Here is a 17736-nt window from a genome sequence, read left to right on the forward strand (position 1 = left end):
ACCAACTGAGCTACCTGGCCAAGGCAAGTCTGTGATGTTTTGAGGGAGGCTGTGGTGCCTGGTGGCCTATACTTTTCCTAGTTGTCCCTGTTCTTCAGATGCAGAAAGAGCTTTCTCTCAAGACACAGCCTCTAGTGATAGGTACCTGTCGACAAGTAGACTCATCACAACGGGATTCAGGTAAACGGCTTCTGAGGCTCAGCAGTGAGGCAGAAGCTCAGAAATAGACCCTCCCGCACCCATACCCTTACCCCCTCGGAAAGGAAGTCTGGCCATGATTGGGGTGGGGGCGGGGGGGCTGTGCTTCAAAGGACAAACCAGCAATTCAGTTCATTTGAATAAACCAGGAAGAAAGGACTGCAATGGTTTATTATAGAATAATTTGTAAGTAGGTTATAGTCGAAGGAGACTGAGAATGGACGGTAGAAATGGGACAATATCAAAAATGGAGACGTGATTCTCTTGGTGGCTGCTTTGGAGTTACAGTACTGTTTACACTAAACTTCTCACAGCAGATTTCCCTCCTGGACTTGAGAGGAGTCTTACACATAATCCCTCTAAGCACCAGCAGGTAAGGATATTTACATAAAGACTTGAACCTAGGGCAGCGATTTTCAACTGGAGTACCACAAGAATTTTTAAAACATGCAATACCTGCCTATTCAGTCAGGAACCCTGACCACTTTTCTCTTATACTGTCAAGCAAACAAAAAAAAGATAACTGCCAACATAACAAATAGCCATCTGGTATGAGTGAATCAAAATTATACCTTTTTTGTCAAATTGGCAAAAAATATTTAAAAAATAACATATTTCGTGGTGTGCCACAGAATGTTAGTAATTAGTTTATGTGTGCCATGAGATGAAACGAGTTGGAAATCACGGACCTAGGGTTATCCTAGGGCGGATTCAACCACGCTGATTTCAAGGCAAAGGGACCTTCTGCTATTGCATAGGTTACTGGTGCCCTCTGGTGGGCGTAAGGTTAACCTGCTGGTTAGATGCCAGAAATTTGATGGTCCTTCACGTTGGAGGAAGCTGCAACCCCTGGCTCTGAGGGAATCAGGAAGAGGAAAGAGGTCAGGGGCTAGGCACTTCACACGCGTTACCTTACCTCGTTTGTCCTTCAGGCTTTGTTTTCCGGATCAGGGAGCTGAGGCTTAGAGATACTAAGCAATATTACAGTCACTCATCAAGAGCTAACAGGCAATTCTAAGTCAGTGCTGAGGATACCAGAAACCCTGATTATGAGCATTAGAGAGAGGGGGTAGGAAGAAGAGGAGAAAGCAGATGCAATCACTCCCAAAGCATGTCCCATGTTTAGGTGGCGGCTTCACTCAGTTTTACCCAGTGCACTTTGCTGGAGTTTAAGTTAAGATTTCCCAATTTAGTGCACTGGAAGTGTCGCGTATCTTTAACTCGATTCAAATGCAGAAACACACCAAGGCACATCATAATTACATTAGCCAAGATTAAAATGAAGGAGAGAATCCTAGAAGCAGCAAGAGATAAGGGGACAGTCACCTACAAAGGACTTCCCATCAGACTGTCAGCTCATTTCTCAAAAGAGACCTTACAGGCAAGAAGGGGCTGGAAAGAAGTATTCCAAGTCATGAAATCCAAAGACCTACATCCAAGATTGCTCTATCCAGCCAAGCTTTCATTTAGAATGGAAGGACAGATAAAGTGCTTTTCAGATAAGATCAAGTTCAAGGAGTTCATCATCACCAAGCCCTTATATGAAATGTTAAAGGGATTTATCTAAGAAAAAGAAGATAAAAAAGACGAACGGTGAAAGGACAGCAAACTCACAGTTATTAACAACCACACCTAAAACAAAAGCAATCTGAGAGGACAGCTAGATCAGGAGCAGAACCATAGAAATGAAGATCACATGGAGGGTTAGCAACAGGGGAGTGGGAGGAGGAGAAGGGGGGAGAAGGTACAGAAAATAAGTAGCATAGACAGTAGGTAGAAAATAGGTAGGGGGGAGGGTAAGAATAGTAGGAAAAATATAGAATCTAAAGAACTTGAGACATATGGTCATAAACTAAAGGGGGGAATGGTGGAGAGGGGGATGTAGGGTGGAGGGGAATGAAAGGGGGAAAATAGAACTATAATGGCATAATCAATAAAATTTTTTTAAAAAGTGCTTCTAAGATAAAGTCAACTTAAAGGAGTTCATCATCACCAAGCCCTTATTATATGAAATATTAAAGGGACTTATCTAAGAAAAAGATAAAAAACATGTATAGTAAAATGACAGCAAACTCACAATTATTAACAACCACACCTAAAACAAAAGCAAACTAAGCAAACAACTAGAACAGAAACAGCACCACCAAAACGGAGATCACATGGAGGGTTATCAACAGAGGAGTAGGAGGAAAAGGTAGAGAATAAGTAGCATAGATGGGAGGCACAAAATAGACAGGGGGAGGGTAAGAATAGTATAGGAACTGTAGACGCCAAGAACTTATACGTATGACACATGGACATGAACTAAAGGGGGGAAACATGGGAGGGAGGGGATGTGTAGGGCAGACAGGAGTGAAGGGGGGGGAATGGGACAACTATAATAGCATAATAAATAAAATATATTAAAAAATAAAACAATTAAATTAAAAAAAACAAAAAACACAAATGTTTGTGCACCTACATAAGTCACTTTACATACGATAAAGAAACGGAGAAGGGGAGAGTGAAAGAAGCCGTGGTCAGGACGTGGAGGAGCTCAGCTGCAGTTTTCCAAGTGAAAATGTCTTCTTGGTCTGCAGGAAGAGTTCTGGAGCAGCTTCCCTCTTCAGCAGACACCTCCCGCCAGCTGCTGGAACACATCAATTGTATCTTCATCCTCCACTTCCAACTGTGCGGTTGTGTTTCATTGATCGGCTGTCCTTCAAATAGAGATTTGATCTGCCTCATTGACAAACCCTGTCCTTCACAACAGGCTCTCATTAGTTTACTACTGTGGTATACGCCTCCTAATTTTACACTGCACCACAGAACCAGCCTGCCCCGACACCTTCAAATCAGTATGATCCCTGTTTTGTCTGGACTCCTTCCCTAGGCTTTTCTGCCATGGTAGGCACCAGAGTCTCCTCAAGCTGTGGCTTTACAAGAGTGAAGTGTGGGACCCAGCCCACACTAAATGCCAATACAAGCAGCACCAGAAGCCTTAGGTCATAACATTCCTAAGGCACCTAGGAAGGGTACCTCCCAAAGTTGTGCAGTGCACACCGATCTGCAACCATGTGTTGGCCATAAGCTCAGGATAACTGAACAGACGTTCCACACACCTTAAAGGCCTTTGTGATAAGGGAATAACGCTTTGAAAAGCATGTGAGCTGGCAAGGTTCTTGTGGGCAGTCTCATTGTCCTTTAATATCCCCCAGGAACAGAACCTGAAGACCAGGGGCTTCAATGTAGCTCCTGACAGTGAATGTGTAATGTTCTGCATTTTTTAAATGAAATTTCTTAAATTTCATTTGCTTTTCAAAAGGGGCTATAATCCCCAAAGTTTAAGAACCATTGCTAGAGAACGTATCAGATGCTAAGCATATAATCAATGTGCACTTTTGTGAGAAGCCCTCAGTATCTCTTTGGATTAGCCACAATTCACCAGGTACTCTTTGTAAACTCAACAGACAAACCCATCATCTCACCATTTGAAATCTCTTCAGTAACAAAGAGCATGGACTCATGGGTTCAGATTATGTACACACTTGTGCCTAGAGAGGGCTTGCCTAAAATCACTCCAGACATGCAGACCCCAGAGTCCACAGTTTCTAATTCTCAAGATCTCTAGTGGGGAAAACACTCCATAATTCACTATTTAAAAATACTCTGCCAAATTTTGAGGTTTCCTTCAGGATTGGGTACCTAAAACTGAAATACAATTACTCTATAGTAGCTAAAGGGAAATACTAAAAGTTGCTGTTTGAGTACACTAACTTTTTTTTTTTTTTAAGATTTTATTGCTTTACTTTTAGAGCATGGGAAGGCAGGAAGAGTGGGAAAAGGGCCCAATCCACCAGCCACACCAGCCACAGCTAAGTACACTAACTTCTACAGCAAACGCTATTCTATTCTCATCCCCAAATAAGATCAAAGTTTGAATGTCAAAACAGAAAATGAGATTGTGCTGTATATAAGCAAACTTACATATTTCCCCAATAATGACACCACAAAATGGCAAAATTAAAAATATTTATTACACAAAAAAGCACAACAGAATCAACAGGTATTTTAAAAGCATTACAAAGTGCGAACACCAAAAAGACATACAACTATTTAGTGGTGCTTATCATTTTAGTGAGCATGCAACTATTCAGAGTTATTTTAAATTGCCATTTTCTTCCCACTTTATGAAAACCCCAGAGCTCAGTCTAGCAAAAGCATAACAACTTGTACTATCTTGTTCAAGGCTATTGCAAGTTTCATTGTTCCCACATACTTAATCCTCACAACAAACCATGAGGTACAGAGGGTAGTTATGTGTATCACTTTACAAATGAGAAACACTGAGGTGTAGGAAGATCAGGAGTGGGACTCAAGGCAGTGCAATCATCTTACTCCTTATCTCTAAGAGGCTCTTACAAGCATCCAGCTATAAACGAAGGAGACTCCCATTCACAGGCTGCTTAAGACCCCTATATCTTGCCAAGTGCCAAGGGGGCAGAAACATTTCATTCCTCTTTGAAAACATTCTCTACTACTTTTAAAAGGGAGGACCAATGCCAACTATAAAGAGAAAGACATAATCCTCCTGCAGGAAGATAGAAGACTGACCTCAATTTCTTAGTGCTGAGACATAGGGGAACTAATTGCTTTGTTCCCCCATGACAGACACTAAAAAAGCTTCAATTGCAAGTTGTTGTGACATCAGTCACTCTGATGTCACAGCTTCCCTTCCTTATTGCTACAATCCACCAACTAACTCTGCAACAGAAACATTTCCCAGGACCTACTGGAAAGAGGACTCTTACCTGAAGGCACGGTATATGGAAGGCTTCTGGTATACAAACAATACCAAAGAGAAGAGAGTAACTTTGAACTCCAAGGGAAAAAAGAAAAAGAGCAACAGTAAAGAAGGGAGGAAGGGGAAATGTCTGACATCAACTAGTCACTGCCTAAAAAACACCCTGGAATAACAAAGTAGGTGTACTAATAAACTCATGCTGTTATAATGATTAAGGCCAATTTTCAATAAAGCATTTGCCTAATTCCACAACTGCTCTGACAGAGAAATTGCTGATACCAGTACTTGCTCTTTTTTATATCCCTGATTCATTCTACCCCCAAGAAATGCTCAGTTCTACTACTTCCTGTGCTACACTCGCAGAATCAATAAGGATCCTGGATAAGGAACACCATCTGCAGAAGCAACATCTTGCATTTCTGATAAGCCACCAGGAAATACTGGCTACCTATTCTGCAGATACACTTCTTTCTGTGTAACATTTTCAGTCATTCAGAAAGCTCTCGATAGAGGTAAACCCAAGTACAGATTTATTATGTTTTCTTTAACAACACCACACTCACCGAAAACAGCATTAGTTGGGATTGCTCATTCTTTGTATCAAAAGATCTTAAAATGCTACTGGGACATTCTCCCACAGCACAAAAAAGACATGGTGGCTCCTACGAAGGAATAATACAGCAATGGCAAACAAAGAAAACTGTTAACAGAAAGGACACGTCAAAGCAACCTAGAAAAACTGTCCCCAAATTAGGCTCTGGGGAGCCACTTGAACCACCACCTCAGGTACTCATTGCCAGTTTAGAGTTCTCAGTATTTCCCCTCAGATGACAAACTGCAACTCTGCTAATCACAAATGTGGGAAATCCCAGCAAAGTAACCTCCGCATGCCCTGCATCAGTGCAAATCCCAGGCATTTGTAAACAGTGTACATTTTGGTTTTGGCACAGGAAAGAATGTGCAGGTTCCTTTATCTTTGAAGTGTAGATTCTAAACACAGCTAGTTTCTAATCTGTATCCATTTTTAGTGAAAGAATTACCAGTCTTGATACTGTGCGTGCACACATGTATATCCATGAACGGGACGACTAGCAGCACAAGTCCTTCTTTAGGACATGGGTCTGCACAATTTAAGCAGACACTTGGCTAAACAGAAAACAAGATTCACAGTATCTAAAGCCATACACTTTCAGATTACATAGCTCTCTGTGGGAAATAAAAGCAAACAGCTAGTTAACAAGTTTCCTCCTTTCTTAAGAGAACCAAGAGGTAACACTATAATAGCATGACAAAACCCAAGATCTAACAATCATCAATTTCTCATTAATGACTTTTCAAAGGAGGTGACATTGCATTGAACTGGCATTTTAAAAGCTACCAATGATCCTAACCTTTAAAAATAAATTCTTACAAAAAAATAATGTCCTACAAAGCAATATATACATCTAAATATATATAATTTATTAAAACAACTGCATTATTTCAAATGCTTGGCAGTGATTCAATTTTATATTTCAGGTCATGGCAGGTTGGAAGCTGGCCTGGCTGGATGCTTATACACTATTCAAGCCTAGAATTGAGAACTTAAAGATATTCCATACATTGGCTTTACAGAAATGGTTTTTATCACTTTAAAGTCTTGATCTTAAATTTGTATAAAGTCTGATTAAAGTATCAAATACAAAAACATACCAAATATTAAGTGGAGTACAAGTACAGTTAAGTTATTAAAAGACAGGAGACAGCCCTGGCTGGCGTAGCTCAGTGGATTGAGCGCGGTCCTGCGAACCAGAGTATCGCGGTTCAATTCCCAGTCAGGGCACATGCCTGGGTTGCAGGCCAGTTCCCAGCAGGGGACCTAAGAGAGGAACCACACATTGATGTTTCTCTCCCACTCTTTCTCCTTCCCTTCCCCTCTCTCTAAAAATAAATAAATAAAATATTAAAAAAAAAAAAAAAGACAGGAGACAGTTTCAGCTATAATCTATAAATCTGTTTTTATAAGGATTCATCACTGATGCTCTGAATTTTCGTCTAGGATAATATGATCACAAATACTCATTTAAACAAAATAAGAAACCTGATGCTCATGTGGGATGATTTGAACAATCACAATTCTGTGGCACAATACAGCAGAAAAGATAAACTCCACTGACACCTACTTTAACAGACTCTTTCCTCTCAGTCAGGATCTCAACTCAGGGTAGTTTACTAGGGAGACAACAGAATTTAACATCTCAGTGAAATCATGTGAGTAAAGGGGAGAGACAAGACAAACCAGATATGATGCTGAAAAACAGGGATGAACCACCACTGCTTCCAGCAAACCAGAGCATACGGTTACCCTAAACACAACTGAAGATAAATGGTAGTGTCTGAAAGTCAAGAGTTTATCTTACAGTAGCGAACTATGAAGACTTCACATACAAATATCTTGCTTTAGTGGCAGTGAGTATAAAATAAATCTGTAACGAAGAGGCACTGAAAAACGAACACAATCTCGAACAGATCAGTATGTAAAAAACTACTCTAATAGCAGTATTTGGCTCTTTTAAGGATCCCTGACCCATTTCATTCTACCTCCAAGAAATTATGAGTTCTACTTCCTGAGCTATACTCCCAGAAGACATTAAATAAGGATTCTGGATGAAGGAAAACATTTTGCAGAAGCAGCATCTTGGATTTATATAAAATACCAAGAAATACTGACTACCTCTTTCTGCAGATACATTTCTCTATAACAGTGTCAGTCATTCAAAAGGCTCCACGGAGGTACAGCAAACTCATGTAGGTTTATTATCCTTTCAGCTCACTCAGATCAAGGACCTTCTAAGCAAAGTACTTTGTCCTAATGGGAAGGATGAAAAACCCAGATGAACAAAGCAGAAAAGAAGGAAAGCTGAGTACCGTAAGAGGATTCTGTACAAGGATGCACCCAAATCAACTATCTACAAATATGAATAAAATTTTAAGATTTTTTAAAGTTTTCTAAAAAACTGCAACTTCATATAAGGGGCAATCACAGATCCTAGTGCAGATCCCCAATTCTCCCTGCCTCTCATAAGGTGTCACTTGCAAAAACACTTGACCAGAAAAAATAAAATTGAGGGCTGTCAAACTAACACAAAGAAACGAGTACTGGGGGAGTAACAGGGAAGGAAGTAATGTAAGTTTCTTAAGTTTTAAAACATTTACTATAGCCTAACAAAATATTCAACTCAAAGGACTAGTCCCATTTACCAGGGGAAGCCCTTGTCCCTGTCCCTAGAGGCAGATCTGTGAGCAGTACTCCCGAGAAGGGACCATATTGGAGAATATGCTTCAGGGCCCTTTGCCACCTTTACTTCCCCTCCCAGTAAGAGGAATCACTTACCTGATTATATAAAAAAGCCTGACATTTAGGGGACCTTCTCTCTTTTGGGAAAACCTGTTAGAAACTACTGTTCTATCTAAAGGCCAACTTTGGCTACCAAGTCATATTCTCCAGTATTTTAAGGCTATGGGTTGTTTCAAATTCAATAAGCACCACCATTTAAATATTTAACAACTAATGAAAAGAAAGCAAGTATGGCTTAAAGATTTACTTAAAATAATTTAAAAATATAGATCTGGATTCTAGTATTAGCTCTGACTTTCTGCAGCCACTCAACCTTTAGCCTCATGTGCAAAATAAAAGGGGCTGAGTATATGGGTGCGTCCTACTTTTAAAGTTCTTGGATTTTAACAACGCTTATCCTCTAGAAATTAAATATGATGCTAAATAAAAGACTCTTGTTCTACTTCCTATATCTGGAAAGACCCCACTGTTAATTGAGCCCCCAAATTAATGATCTAGTTCTGAAGAATTCATTCTCAATTTCCATGTTTGGAAGCAAAATGTCCTGAAAAACAGGAATAAATAAATGGGCATGATGGATCACACACGTGGAAATCCTCAATACTGATGTTTTGCTACATGCTCTGGCTCTGTTAATATTTTTGTAATTCATTGATTCAGCTATGCTATAAAAACCCTAATAACCAACTGAATCTCTTTCTTGCAAATAGGACATGAAGCCCCAGCCTTCTTTAATCTTCTGGCACAGTGAAAACAAGTGACAAGGTGGCTCGTCTTCCCATGAATGATGTTCCCATCTCGTGGTCTTTTCTCACACAGACTACATGGCTTCAAAAGATTACGGCAATCCTCCATGTTTCCTACAGCCGTTCTCTGTTTAAAAAGATCAGCCGATTGGTCTCCCATGCTTGATATGGTCTCTTGGCTTTCAGATCTATGAGCCAAATCCAAAAATTCCACCGAGGTGCAGGAGTCAAAGCGTCTGGGGTTTTCTTCTTTTCTACATCCATCTTTTGGTATAACGACTGGGGCCGATATGGTTCTCCGACAATCAGGGACATCAATTCCTTCACTCTCCTTCTCTTCAGGTATGGCAGTGATGTCAGATGTGGAGAGAGAGTGGGTTAACTTACAACAATCTGAATACCAATCCTTCCTCAAGGCCCAGCACCGAAAACAGTACCTCTTGCTTGGAGAGTTAAATTTCTTGCACTCAGTACACTGCCATTCATCCTACAAAGATAAGTGCAGCCAATTAACACTCAGTTGGTAGGGAACTGGATGCTGAGAGAAAGGGAAGGTAAGACAAATTCTCTTCTCACTAAGCCCCAGGTCTAGCCTAGAATTAAAATAAACTGTACAGCCACTTTGATAGTTACACAATTGCCAATTCAAGCCAAAATTTGATATAGCAACCTTTAAAAAGTTAAATTAATTTTTTGGTGTGTTAGTCTGAGTGGAATTTATACTGTTTACTTTTCCCCACTGCCTTCTTTTTAGATCATTTCTTTTTGTACAACTAACTCTTATATTGAGTTAAGAGATACAGAATGAAGAAGAGATACTACTCTCATTCTTTCCTATTATTTAAGAAATGTTATAACATCTGGCAAAAAAGAGCTGCAATTCTGAGATTTAAAAACTATTAAATGTATTCGTGCTTTCTCACTGCTTTCAAAATCATAGGTAGCTAATTGTATGCCCAACTTACACTCTGAAAAAATGAATGCTCTTATCCTTGAATGCCAAGTGAATTTTTCCTACTTTACTATATTCAAATTAGAAGATCCTAGAGCTCAATACATTTTACATGCCTTGCTTAATTCAAAGGTTGCTACCTGGAATAAGTCAGTAGTATTTAATGCAGATAACTGCCTGGCTTTGACACAGGCTGAACTAATTGCTTTCAAAAAAGCACTTTAAGTTTGGAAGTCATACATAACTCAACTGCCCAGACCAAGAGACAGGGAAACCACCATTTGTTAAAGTGGGATGTTCTCCAGAGAGTCTCAAAACACTCTTGTGCCTGTTGAAGATCCTCAGATCCCATACAAACACTACACAAATACTCAAAGGAACTTCATAAATATCTGGAATTCACAATTGGTGGTGTGTCATAGTCTAATTGGCATCAACTTTTCTAGTAGTACATAAAAATAATGGCTTGTTTAATTCAATGGCATCTTTGATTGGATGAAAACAGTCTATTTCCTTAATAGGTTTTCTGGGTCCAAGTAGCCACAGAAGTCTGATGAAGATATACACACTTTACTCTGCTACTTTTATTATGGTCAAGAACACTTAATGGACCAATATATTCTACTTTATTACTTAGCTATGCACAAATAATTTGCAATAAATTATTACTATAATGGTCAATAGTGGTAGGATGGGAGTAGAGGGGGTATCAACACCAGAGACAACCTAAAATTTTTCTATCCCCAAGCAGCAAAAAGTAAAACCCCCTCCTTAGCCTTCCCTTTTTTTTCAGTGAGTTAGCTCAGGAGAGTACTTAAAGGAAAATGGGGAGCTAGCATGAAAACAGAAAAACAAGGAATGCATATGTGTCTACGCTTGAGTTATAAATTGCTGACAAACCCACACCTATTACCTGAAACCTTAATACTAAATCTTCACTTATTAGCCCTCCATTAATATAAATCTGTGTGAAAACTAAGCCATTTTCCATTTCTTTTTAAGAAAGCATTGCAAATGTAATTTTTATACTTGACAAAGAATTATAGACAGCTTTTAAGTCTAGCTTTGGCATTACAGAGATGTTAGTGGGAAAAGTAGTGCAGGACTGTTCTGAGTAACTGTGTACTCACTACATTGTATACAAAGAGTTTCTATGGCAGGGAGAAAGGCACACAAAGAAGCATTTAAGTCATCCCTTTCCAAGGCAGAAAGAAGACAGATCAAGTCATCTCTTCTCAAATTTCAATAAAAATCTCTTAACAAAATGTAAAGAAATCAACATCTCTATCATCCAGGAAAGGTAAAGATGGGGGAAATGGCATTCTTCACTGCAAACTGCTGGAATATCACCATCTGAAGACATGAAGGGTGCAAAACGGCTCTTTTCCCAGAGACTCATACCTCAGAGGCAACCTCTACATCAGTATCATCACATATGGACTGAGCATCCTCAAGGTCATCACTGTTTCCTGCTTCAATCACCTGTGATGGCAAAGACATCTTATTAGTAAGGTTTACCTATTTCACATGAGGTTATTACCACAGAGCAGAGAAGACAAAAGAGCTTCCATTGAAAGCTCACATGCTGCTTCCATCACTACCACTTTCAAAAGAGATAGCTTAAATATGAGACCAAAAACATGGTTCTGTGCACATCTAGCACCCAGAGGGTGACCAAGTATCTTCTGCATTCAGAAGGAAGAGGGTGCCCAAGTTACAATTTAAAAAAAACAAAACAAAACAGTATTTGAGTAGAAAAGCTACCATTAAATGTGGAAATTTATCTTGGAACTCTATGTAGGCATTTTAAGACTGTATTAAGTAAGTAACTTAAATGTAAAGAATGAAAACAAAGTATTTAAAATTTTATTCGTCATATTCAAAAGTACAACTAGATACATGATGCTCTGGTTGTCCCACAAAAAACATGCCTACAACCCTGGCTGGTGTGGTTCAGTGGACTGAGTGTCGGCCTGCAAAACGGGGTGGGGGGGGGGGGCGCGGGGGGGGGGGGTGCACAGCTGGTTCAATTTCCAGTCAGAGCACATGCCTGGGTTGCAGGCCAGGCCTCGAGTAGGGGGTGCATGAGAGGAAACCAGACACTAATGTTTCTCTCCCTCTCTTTCTCCCTCCCCTTCTTTCTAGGAGTAAATAAACAAATCTTAAAAAAAAAAAAAAGCCCACAAACCAGGAAACAAAAGAAATATGGAAAGTGTTTTCTGAATTGTACAATTTAGAATATAAAATTCTAAAAATTAAAACCCATTATGACATATTAAATGGAATAAAACCAATTATAATATAATTATGACACTCTGTATAGCAAGTTTCTCACAAAAGTTCAAGTATTTTAAGTCCCATCTCTCTACAGAAGTTTCCAAATGTCACCTCTGTCTTCATTCTGGCCACTTGCATTTCCTCCTAATGCTACCCATATGACTCATCTAAGAGAACCCAAGCATCCATCTGCCTACCACAAACACAGAGGATATCCCCTTTAGGAACACAAATTACTATGAAAATTCCTTAAATTAAAAGAAGTATCCAATTTAGGTCTATATTTTTGCTATTTATTCAGTGGATATTTGATGAGATTCTTGACCATGTCAGGCACTGGGGTCTGCTGCCCAGTTATTTTTTGAGCACATGCTTATCTGACTCTCCATCTTGGTGTAGTCACATCATGTGCACTCAGAATTCTACGCCGCCCCCCCTTAACATCTATAGTATTTAGGAAAAACTCATCTCTTTCCATTGGGTATAAAATGGTTATGAAAGCCATTGAGATGTCTTAGAAATAGGATTTTTTATTTCCTACAGGCTATTGTGGCCATTTAGAATTTTGCCTTATTAGCAAAGCAAGGTCTCCAGAAGAAAAAGCTCTCTCACTAGAAACCAGGCAACCAAGAAAAAGCTAGGTTATTGCTTCTAACAAAGAAGGAGCTTTATCCATGGACTCCTAGCCTATTTTTAAGACACCCTTGATTAACTCGGTATGAATCTGAACATTAATATAGGAAAATATTAAGAAGAAAAAAGGGGAGATTATGGGAGTAATTGGTTGTACAAAGCAGTATAGTACAGGTCACATCACCAGATCTGAATAGATTCTATACACACAAATACAATCAATGTGAAATATTTCCACAACATACCATTTTGTCTCTCACTTTCCCTACTTCTTCACTTGTTTGTTCAGTACCAGCAGCTTCAACTCTTACTCCAACACCAAACTGCTCTGATACTGACTCATTCAAAAACCACAGGTCATCAGTCGTATCTGAAACAATGGCAGTTCCTACATCCTAACAGAAAAAAACAAACATGAGTTTTTGTAGTTGGAGGCTTATCAGAGATGTTGAACCAACATAAATTAACCCAAAACTCAGTGTCCTCACATGTCTGCAAACACCTAGCCTTTCTCCAATGGACATCTACTCATTCAGCATATATCTACCCGGCACCTACTATGTAAAAGCTAATGGATGTATGGGTGCCTGGTGAGGAGTTTTCTGATTTAATAGTATATCAGCGTTAACACCTGAGAAACAGTACTAAAGAGCTTACAGAATCCATTCCCTACATTCATGTCCACAAGTGGCACTCTGAGAACCTAAAAAACATTCTATTAATTGTGAGTTATTCCTTCCTTTAATGACCAAAGGTTATTAAAGAAATATGAGAAATACTGACAGTAACTCAAACCTTCTCTCCACTTTCTGATCTTAAACAACTTTAAATGTAACTTTCTTTCTGCATTCAACTATGGACATTTTATGACATGCTTTTCTACAATATTCATAAGAGACAACTTATTATTTTGCCATATATGCCCATTCATTCACTGAACAAATACTCAGTGAACGATTAGTATGTGTCAGATACTGTTTTAGGTAAGAGGCAACAGAATAGAGTGGTTAGTAATACAAAAGCCCTGGACTTATATTCCAGTAGGGATAAATAGTCAAGGCATACATAAACACAATAAAATAATCATTTTACAAAGCAAGAAATACTATGGAGAATACAAAATAAGATAAAGGAACAGAATAATGATGGCTTAAATTAGGGTCCAGCAACAGAAGTAATAATATGTGGTTGGTTAGATTTTGGACATTTTGGATAACCTGAATGTGACATGTGACAGAGAAAGAAATCCATCATATTCCTTGATATTTGGCTGGAATAACTGGTAGAAGGTAGACTTACAAAAGACAGGCTGGATAGGAGTGTTAAGTTAAAAAAAAAGTAAAAAAGTTCTGTTTTCAATGTGTTAAATGTCAGATCATCTAAGCAGAGGTGCTGCATAAGTAGGCATCTAGGTACGGAAGTTGAGCATTCAGGGGAGAGGTCAGGACTGAAGACACAGATCTGCGCATTGTCTGTATACAGATGGCACAAGTCACAGCACTGTATGAGAATTCTTAGAGAATGTCATGTGCGGACAAGAGTAAGAATGTTACTCTTTTCAAACGGGAAAAAAAAGTTCCTCTTCAAACAGAAATTTACCCGATTTGTCTGTAAATCAGTTGAGGCATTACTTCTAGGTGTATAATTGTTTCTCAAATTTCCTAAAAACCACCAAGGCAGGCCGGCTACATCCCACTCCTCAAGCCCGAGGTCCAGCCTAGATGTCTCATCTTGAGTTAAATTTTCTATCAAGTCTTCATCTACAGAAGTCAAATGAAAAGGATGATAACAACTATGTACACAACCCTTAAGCATCAAGACTCTTTATAATTCTTATAATCTCTTTATAAGTAAAAAATAATTCCTACTCCCAGTAATAAAGACTCAGAAACCAAATACCTTAGTAGCAGAGCCCAAATCTCCTCCCCTGTTTAGACTTCATTAGCAAGTTACAACACTAGAAATAGATAAATCATTTATCAAGAAATCTATACTCTGAAAGCATCCAAATAATGACATTGTTCTAAAATGGCTTCTAAGGGTTCCTTACCGGCATTTTAAACATTCCTACCACTGTAGTAACTAAAGAATCTCTTGCTCTAGTACATGGTATCTAATAATAGCTGCTCTACTGGACTGCATGTGGTAATAGCACAGTGGCCAAACCCTTGAGATAGGAGGTGATGTAGGACAAGACAGGAAAACACAGGGTTGTCAAGGCAGTCTCCTTGGTAACACACATTTTGGGACATTTCTCAATAATTCATATGTTTGACAGGTAATAACCACTGTAAAATGCCAGACCCTAGGGTGTCCAAATAAATACATACATATGTCCCTTCTGGGATCAGTGGGTTCTTTCCGAGTTAAGATATCTAAAATCCAAAAGTATTGAAAATCCAAAACACATTAAGGCCCCAACATATTCCATGTAAAAGATCCTCTGTCCTACATCTAAATGACATTCAAGGCGGTTACTAACATGTTTGTTGCTACCACATAAAATTTTTTCTTTCCTATTGTGCAATCTTTTTTGTTGTGTTTTACTCTTTTCCTTTCTCCCTCTCCTCTACCTCTTCTCCCAATGCACTAGACAGATCAATGGCAACCACGGGTGTTTAAATGTGAAGTACATATGTTTAAAAAAAATTCATAATAATGGGTCCCTGCTATAACAAAAATTTACTTCACCTGCTTACAAATTATGTTGATCCAGCCTATTGAAAGGTTGATCTGTGCTCAGGGAAATGTCAACTCCCTTTTCACTCACTTATTGCCGAAGTTATCAGAAACCAAGCTCCTAAGATAAGTATTAAAGTATCTTCACCTAGTCAAGCCCTGTAACTTCTCATGCAGGAAATGGAAATAGACCATTCTTCCCACATATAAAAATTCTGTCCTTTCTACCTATACATCTTCCTGACAATATTAAGCTATTTATTCTCAAAATTTATATCATAAAATGCATACAGTTTCTTGAATTGACTGTTCTTATATTTTAAACAGCCTTCTAAGTAGAAAATAAACAAAACACTGCATTTAAAGAAACAAAATTATACATTTAATGCCATAAGACTGGAATAAGCCCCAAGACAATTAGCCCAATATTCTGTTTGCAATCAAATGCAACTTGAGGAAAACAACCCAGCTGATAAACTGATACAATTTTAATTTAAACATTTAAAACAATTTCTACAGTATAACTTTCCAGCCACTGCTCAAAACGTGAGCCTAGGCCTTCATGGCATAAAATACCCTTGGGGAATTTTTGACTTTATACATTTTTGCAGAAAAGTTTTAGGATATATTTTATAAAGTAGGGCTCAGGGGAAACTTCAATGAACTCATTTAACCTAACCATACTATATCTATTATGGATGGCAAAGATCTAATAACTACCACTCAAGGGCAAAAGAACTATGAGGCCACCTCTGTCTTGTTCTTGACTGTGAGATACTAAGTATATTTTATTTTTCAAACTTCAAAACCTATGAAAATTTGCATCCAACTAATGAATCAAAATAAAATTCTAACCAAACTAAATTATGTACAGGGGTGCCAAGGTTTAAAAGGCCAAGGCAGCTAAGTTACCACCTGGCAAACTGATCAATGTATACCCATCTTCTATTAAGCTTGCTAGCTAAAGGAAGTGCCTGCACCATCCCAGTAATCATCAGCTGCTAAAAGAGCACTACCATCTTCTTCAAAGTGAACAATAGTAAAAAGGATAGAAAAAAAAAAGATCTTCAGAAAAGAATGAGAAGCAAGTATGACATATGCCCCCCCACTTTACATACAAAGAGATCGCATTACTATTTTTTTAGTTGTCTATATAACAGCATTAATTACAGCTAGTGCTTAATATGGAGAGATACCATTTCTAGAAGTCATCAACAAGAAAGAAAAGTCTACACAGCCTTAATCCCAAACTTACTTTCTCTAGAAAGTTGTTTGCACTGTAAGGTAGGCAGTGCGGGAATACTGCCTTCTTCAGGGCCTTTCCTGGAACTGGAACTTTCCTCTGCACTTTGCTGAAAAGAAGGGAAAGGCGTGCATCAGTGCAGCAGAAACAACTGAGACCAGGGGATGTAGCAGTTCCGTTCTGGCTCAACAGCTAGTGTGCGACACAATGGGTTACACACAAGAAAGAGAACTTGAGGTTCACAGGAGTCATCAAATAAAGGCAACATCTCAACCCACTGTGAACACAGCTAGGAGAATCCCAAACCTGGGGGTGGGAGGGGAATCTCTGCACAAAAGAACAAAATCTACTGTTAAAAACAGGCTATCAATATAAATCCTTTAGTCTACTACAAAATTAGGTATAATTCAGAAAACATGAGAAATCCTCACCATATACCAAGATGGTCATAAAGTTTTCCCAGGTTTGGGGAAGCTTTAAGAAATAGCCTCCAGCTATGAAGATGGTGATTCTTTTTCAGCATAAGCTACTTATTACGGCAGAAAGAAGCACAGCAGCAGACTGGGATCAGTATTTGTAACTGATTAACAAAATCTAAGTTTGTCACTGAACTGTTGGCTGCAAGTACAAACATAAGAATAAGCACAAAATTCTGATTTTCCTCTCTTTTGATGAGTCTTATGACTAACTGAAGTGTGATTTAGCAGGAATAAAATATCAAAAATGTAAAAAAGAAAAAAGAAAAGGAAACAGCCTGATATAAACTTAAGTAAGTACTTGCGACAAGTCTGTTAAAATCTAGTCTGTTTCTTCACACACCTATGAACATATACCACCAGACACACACACACAGGTGCTCACACAAAGAAAATGCGACTGGAAAAACTG

At 38.7% G+C, this 17736-nt stretch overlaps 1 protein-coding gene across 7 annotated transcripts in view; it reads right to left on the bottom strand.

Annotated features, from left to right (window-relative positions):
* Positions 1–4195: 4195 nt before the first annotated feature.
* MDM4 (MDM4 regulator of p53) overlaps positions 4196–17736 on the bottom strand; it is a 42104-nt gene continuing 28563 nt past the window's right edge. For 2 of the 7 annotated variants that reach the window (XM_037155317.2, XM_037155318.2), the window contains exons 7-11: positions 16861–16957; positions 14526–14686; positions 13172–13321; positions 11418–11498; positions 4196–9551 (exon numbers count right to left, since the gene is read on the bottom strand). In XM_037155317.2, coding sequence (XP_037011212.2) covers positions 8979–9551; positions 11418–11498; positions 13172–13321; positions 14526–14686; positions 16861–16957 — 1062 coding nt within the window. In that variant the 3' untranslated portion in view covers positions 4196–8978. Of the gene's footprint in view, positions 9552–11416; positions 11499–13171; positions 13322–14525; positions 14687–16860; positions 16958–17736 lie in introns of those variants that run through there. The other 5 variants (XM_037155320.2, XR_005083949.2, XM_037155319.2 and 2 more) reach the window with 5 other exon arrangements.

This window comes from Artibeus jamaicensis, unplaced genomic scaffold, assembly GCF_021234435.1.
Source record: "Artibeus jamaicensis isolate MK-2021 breed Jamaican fruit bat unplaced genomic scaffold, CSHL_Jam_final contig_475, whole genome shotgun sequence".
Classification (NCBI taxonomy): Eukaryota; Metazoa; Chordata; class Mammalia; order Chiroptera; family Phyllostomidae; genus Artibeus; species Artibeus jamaicensis.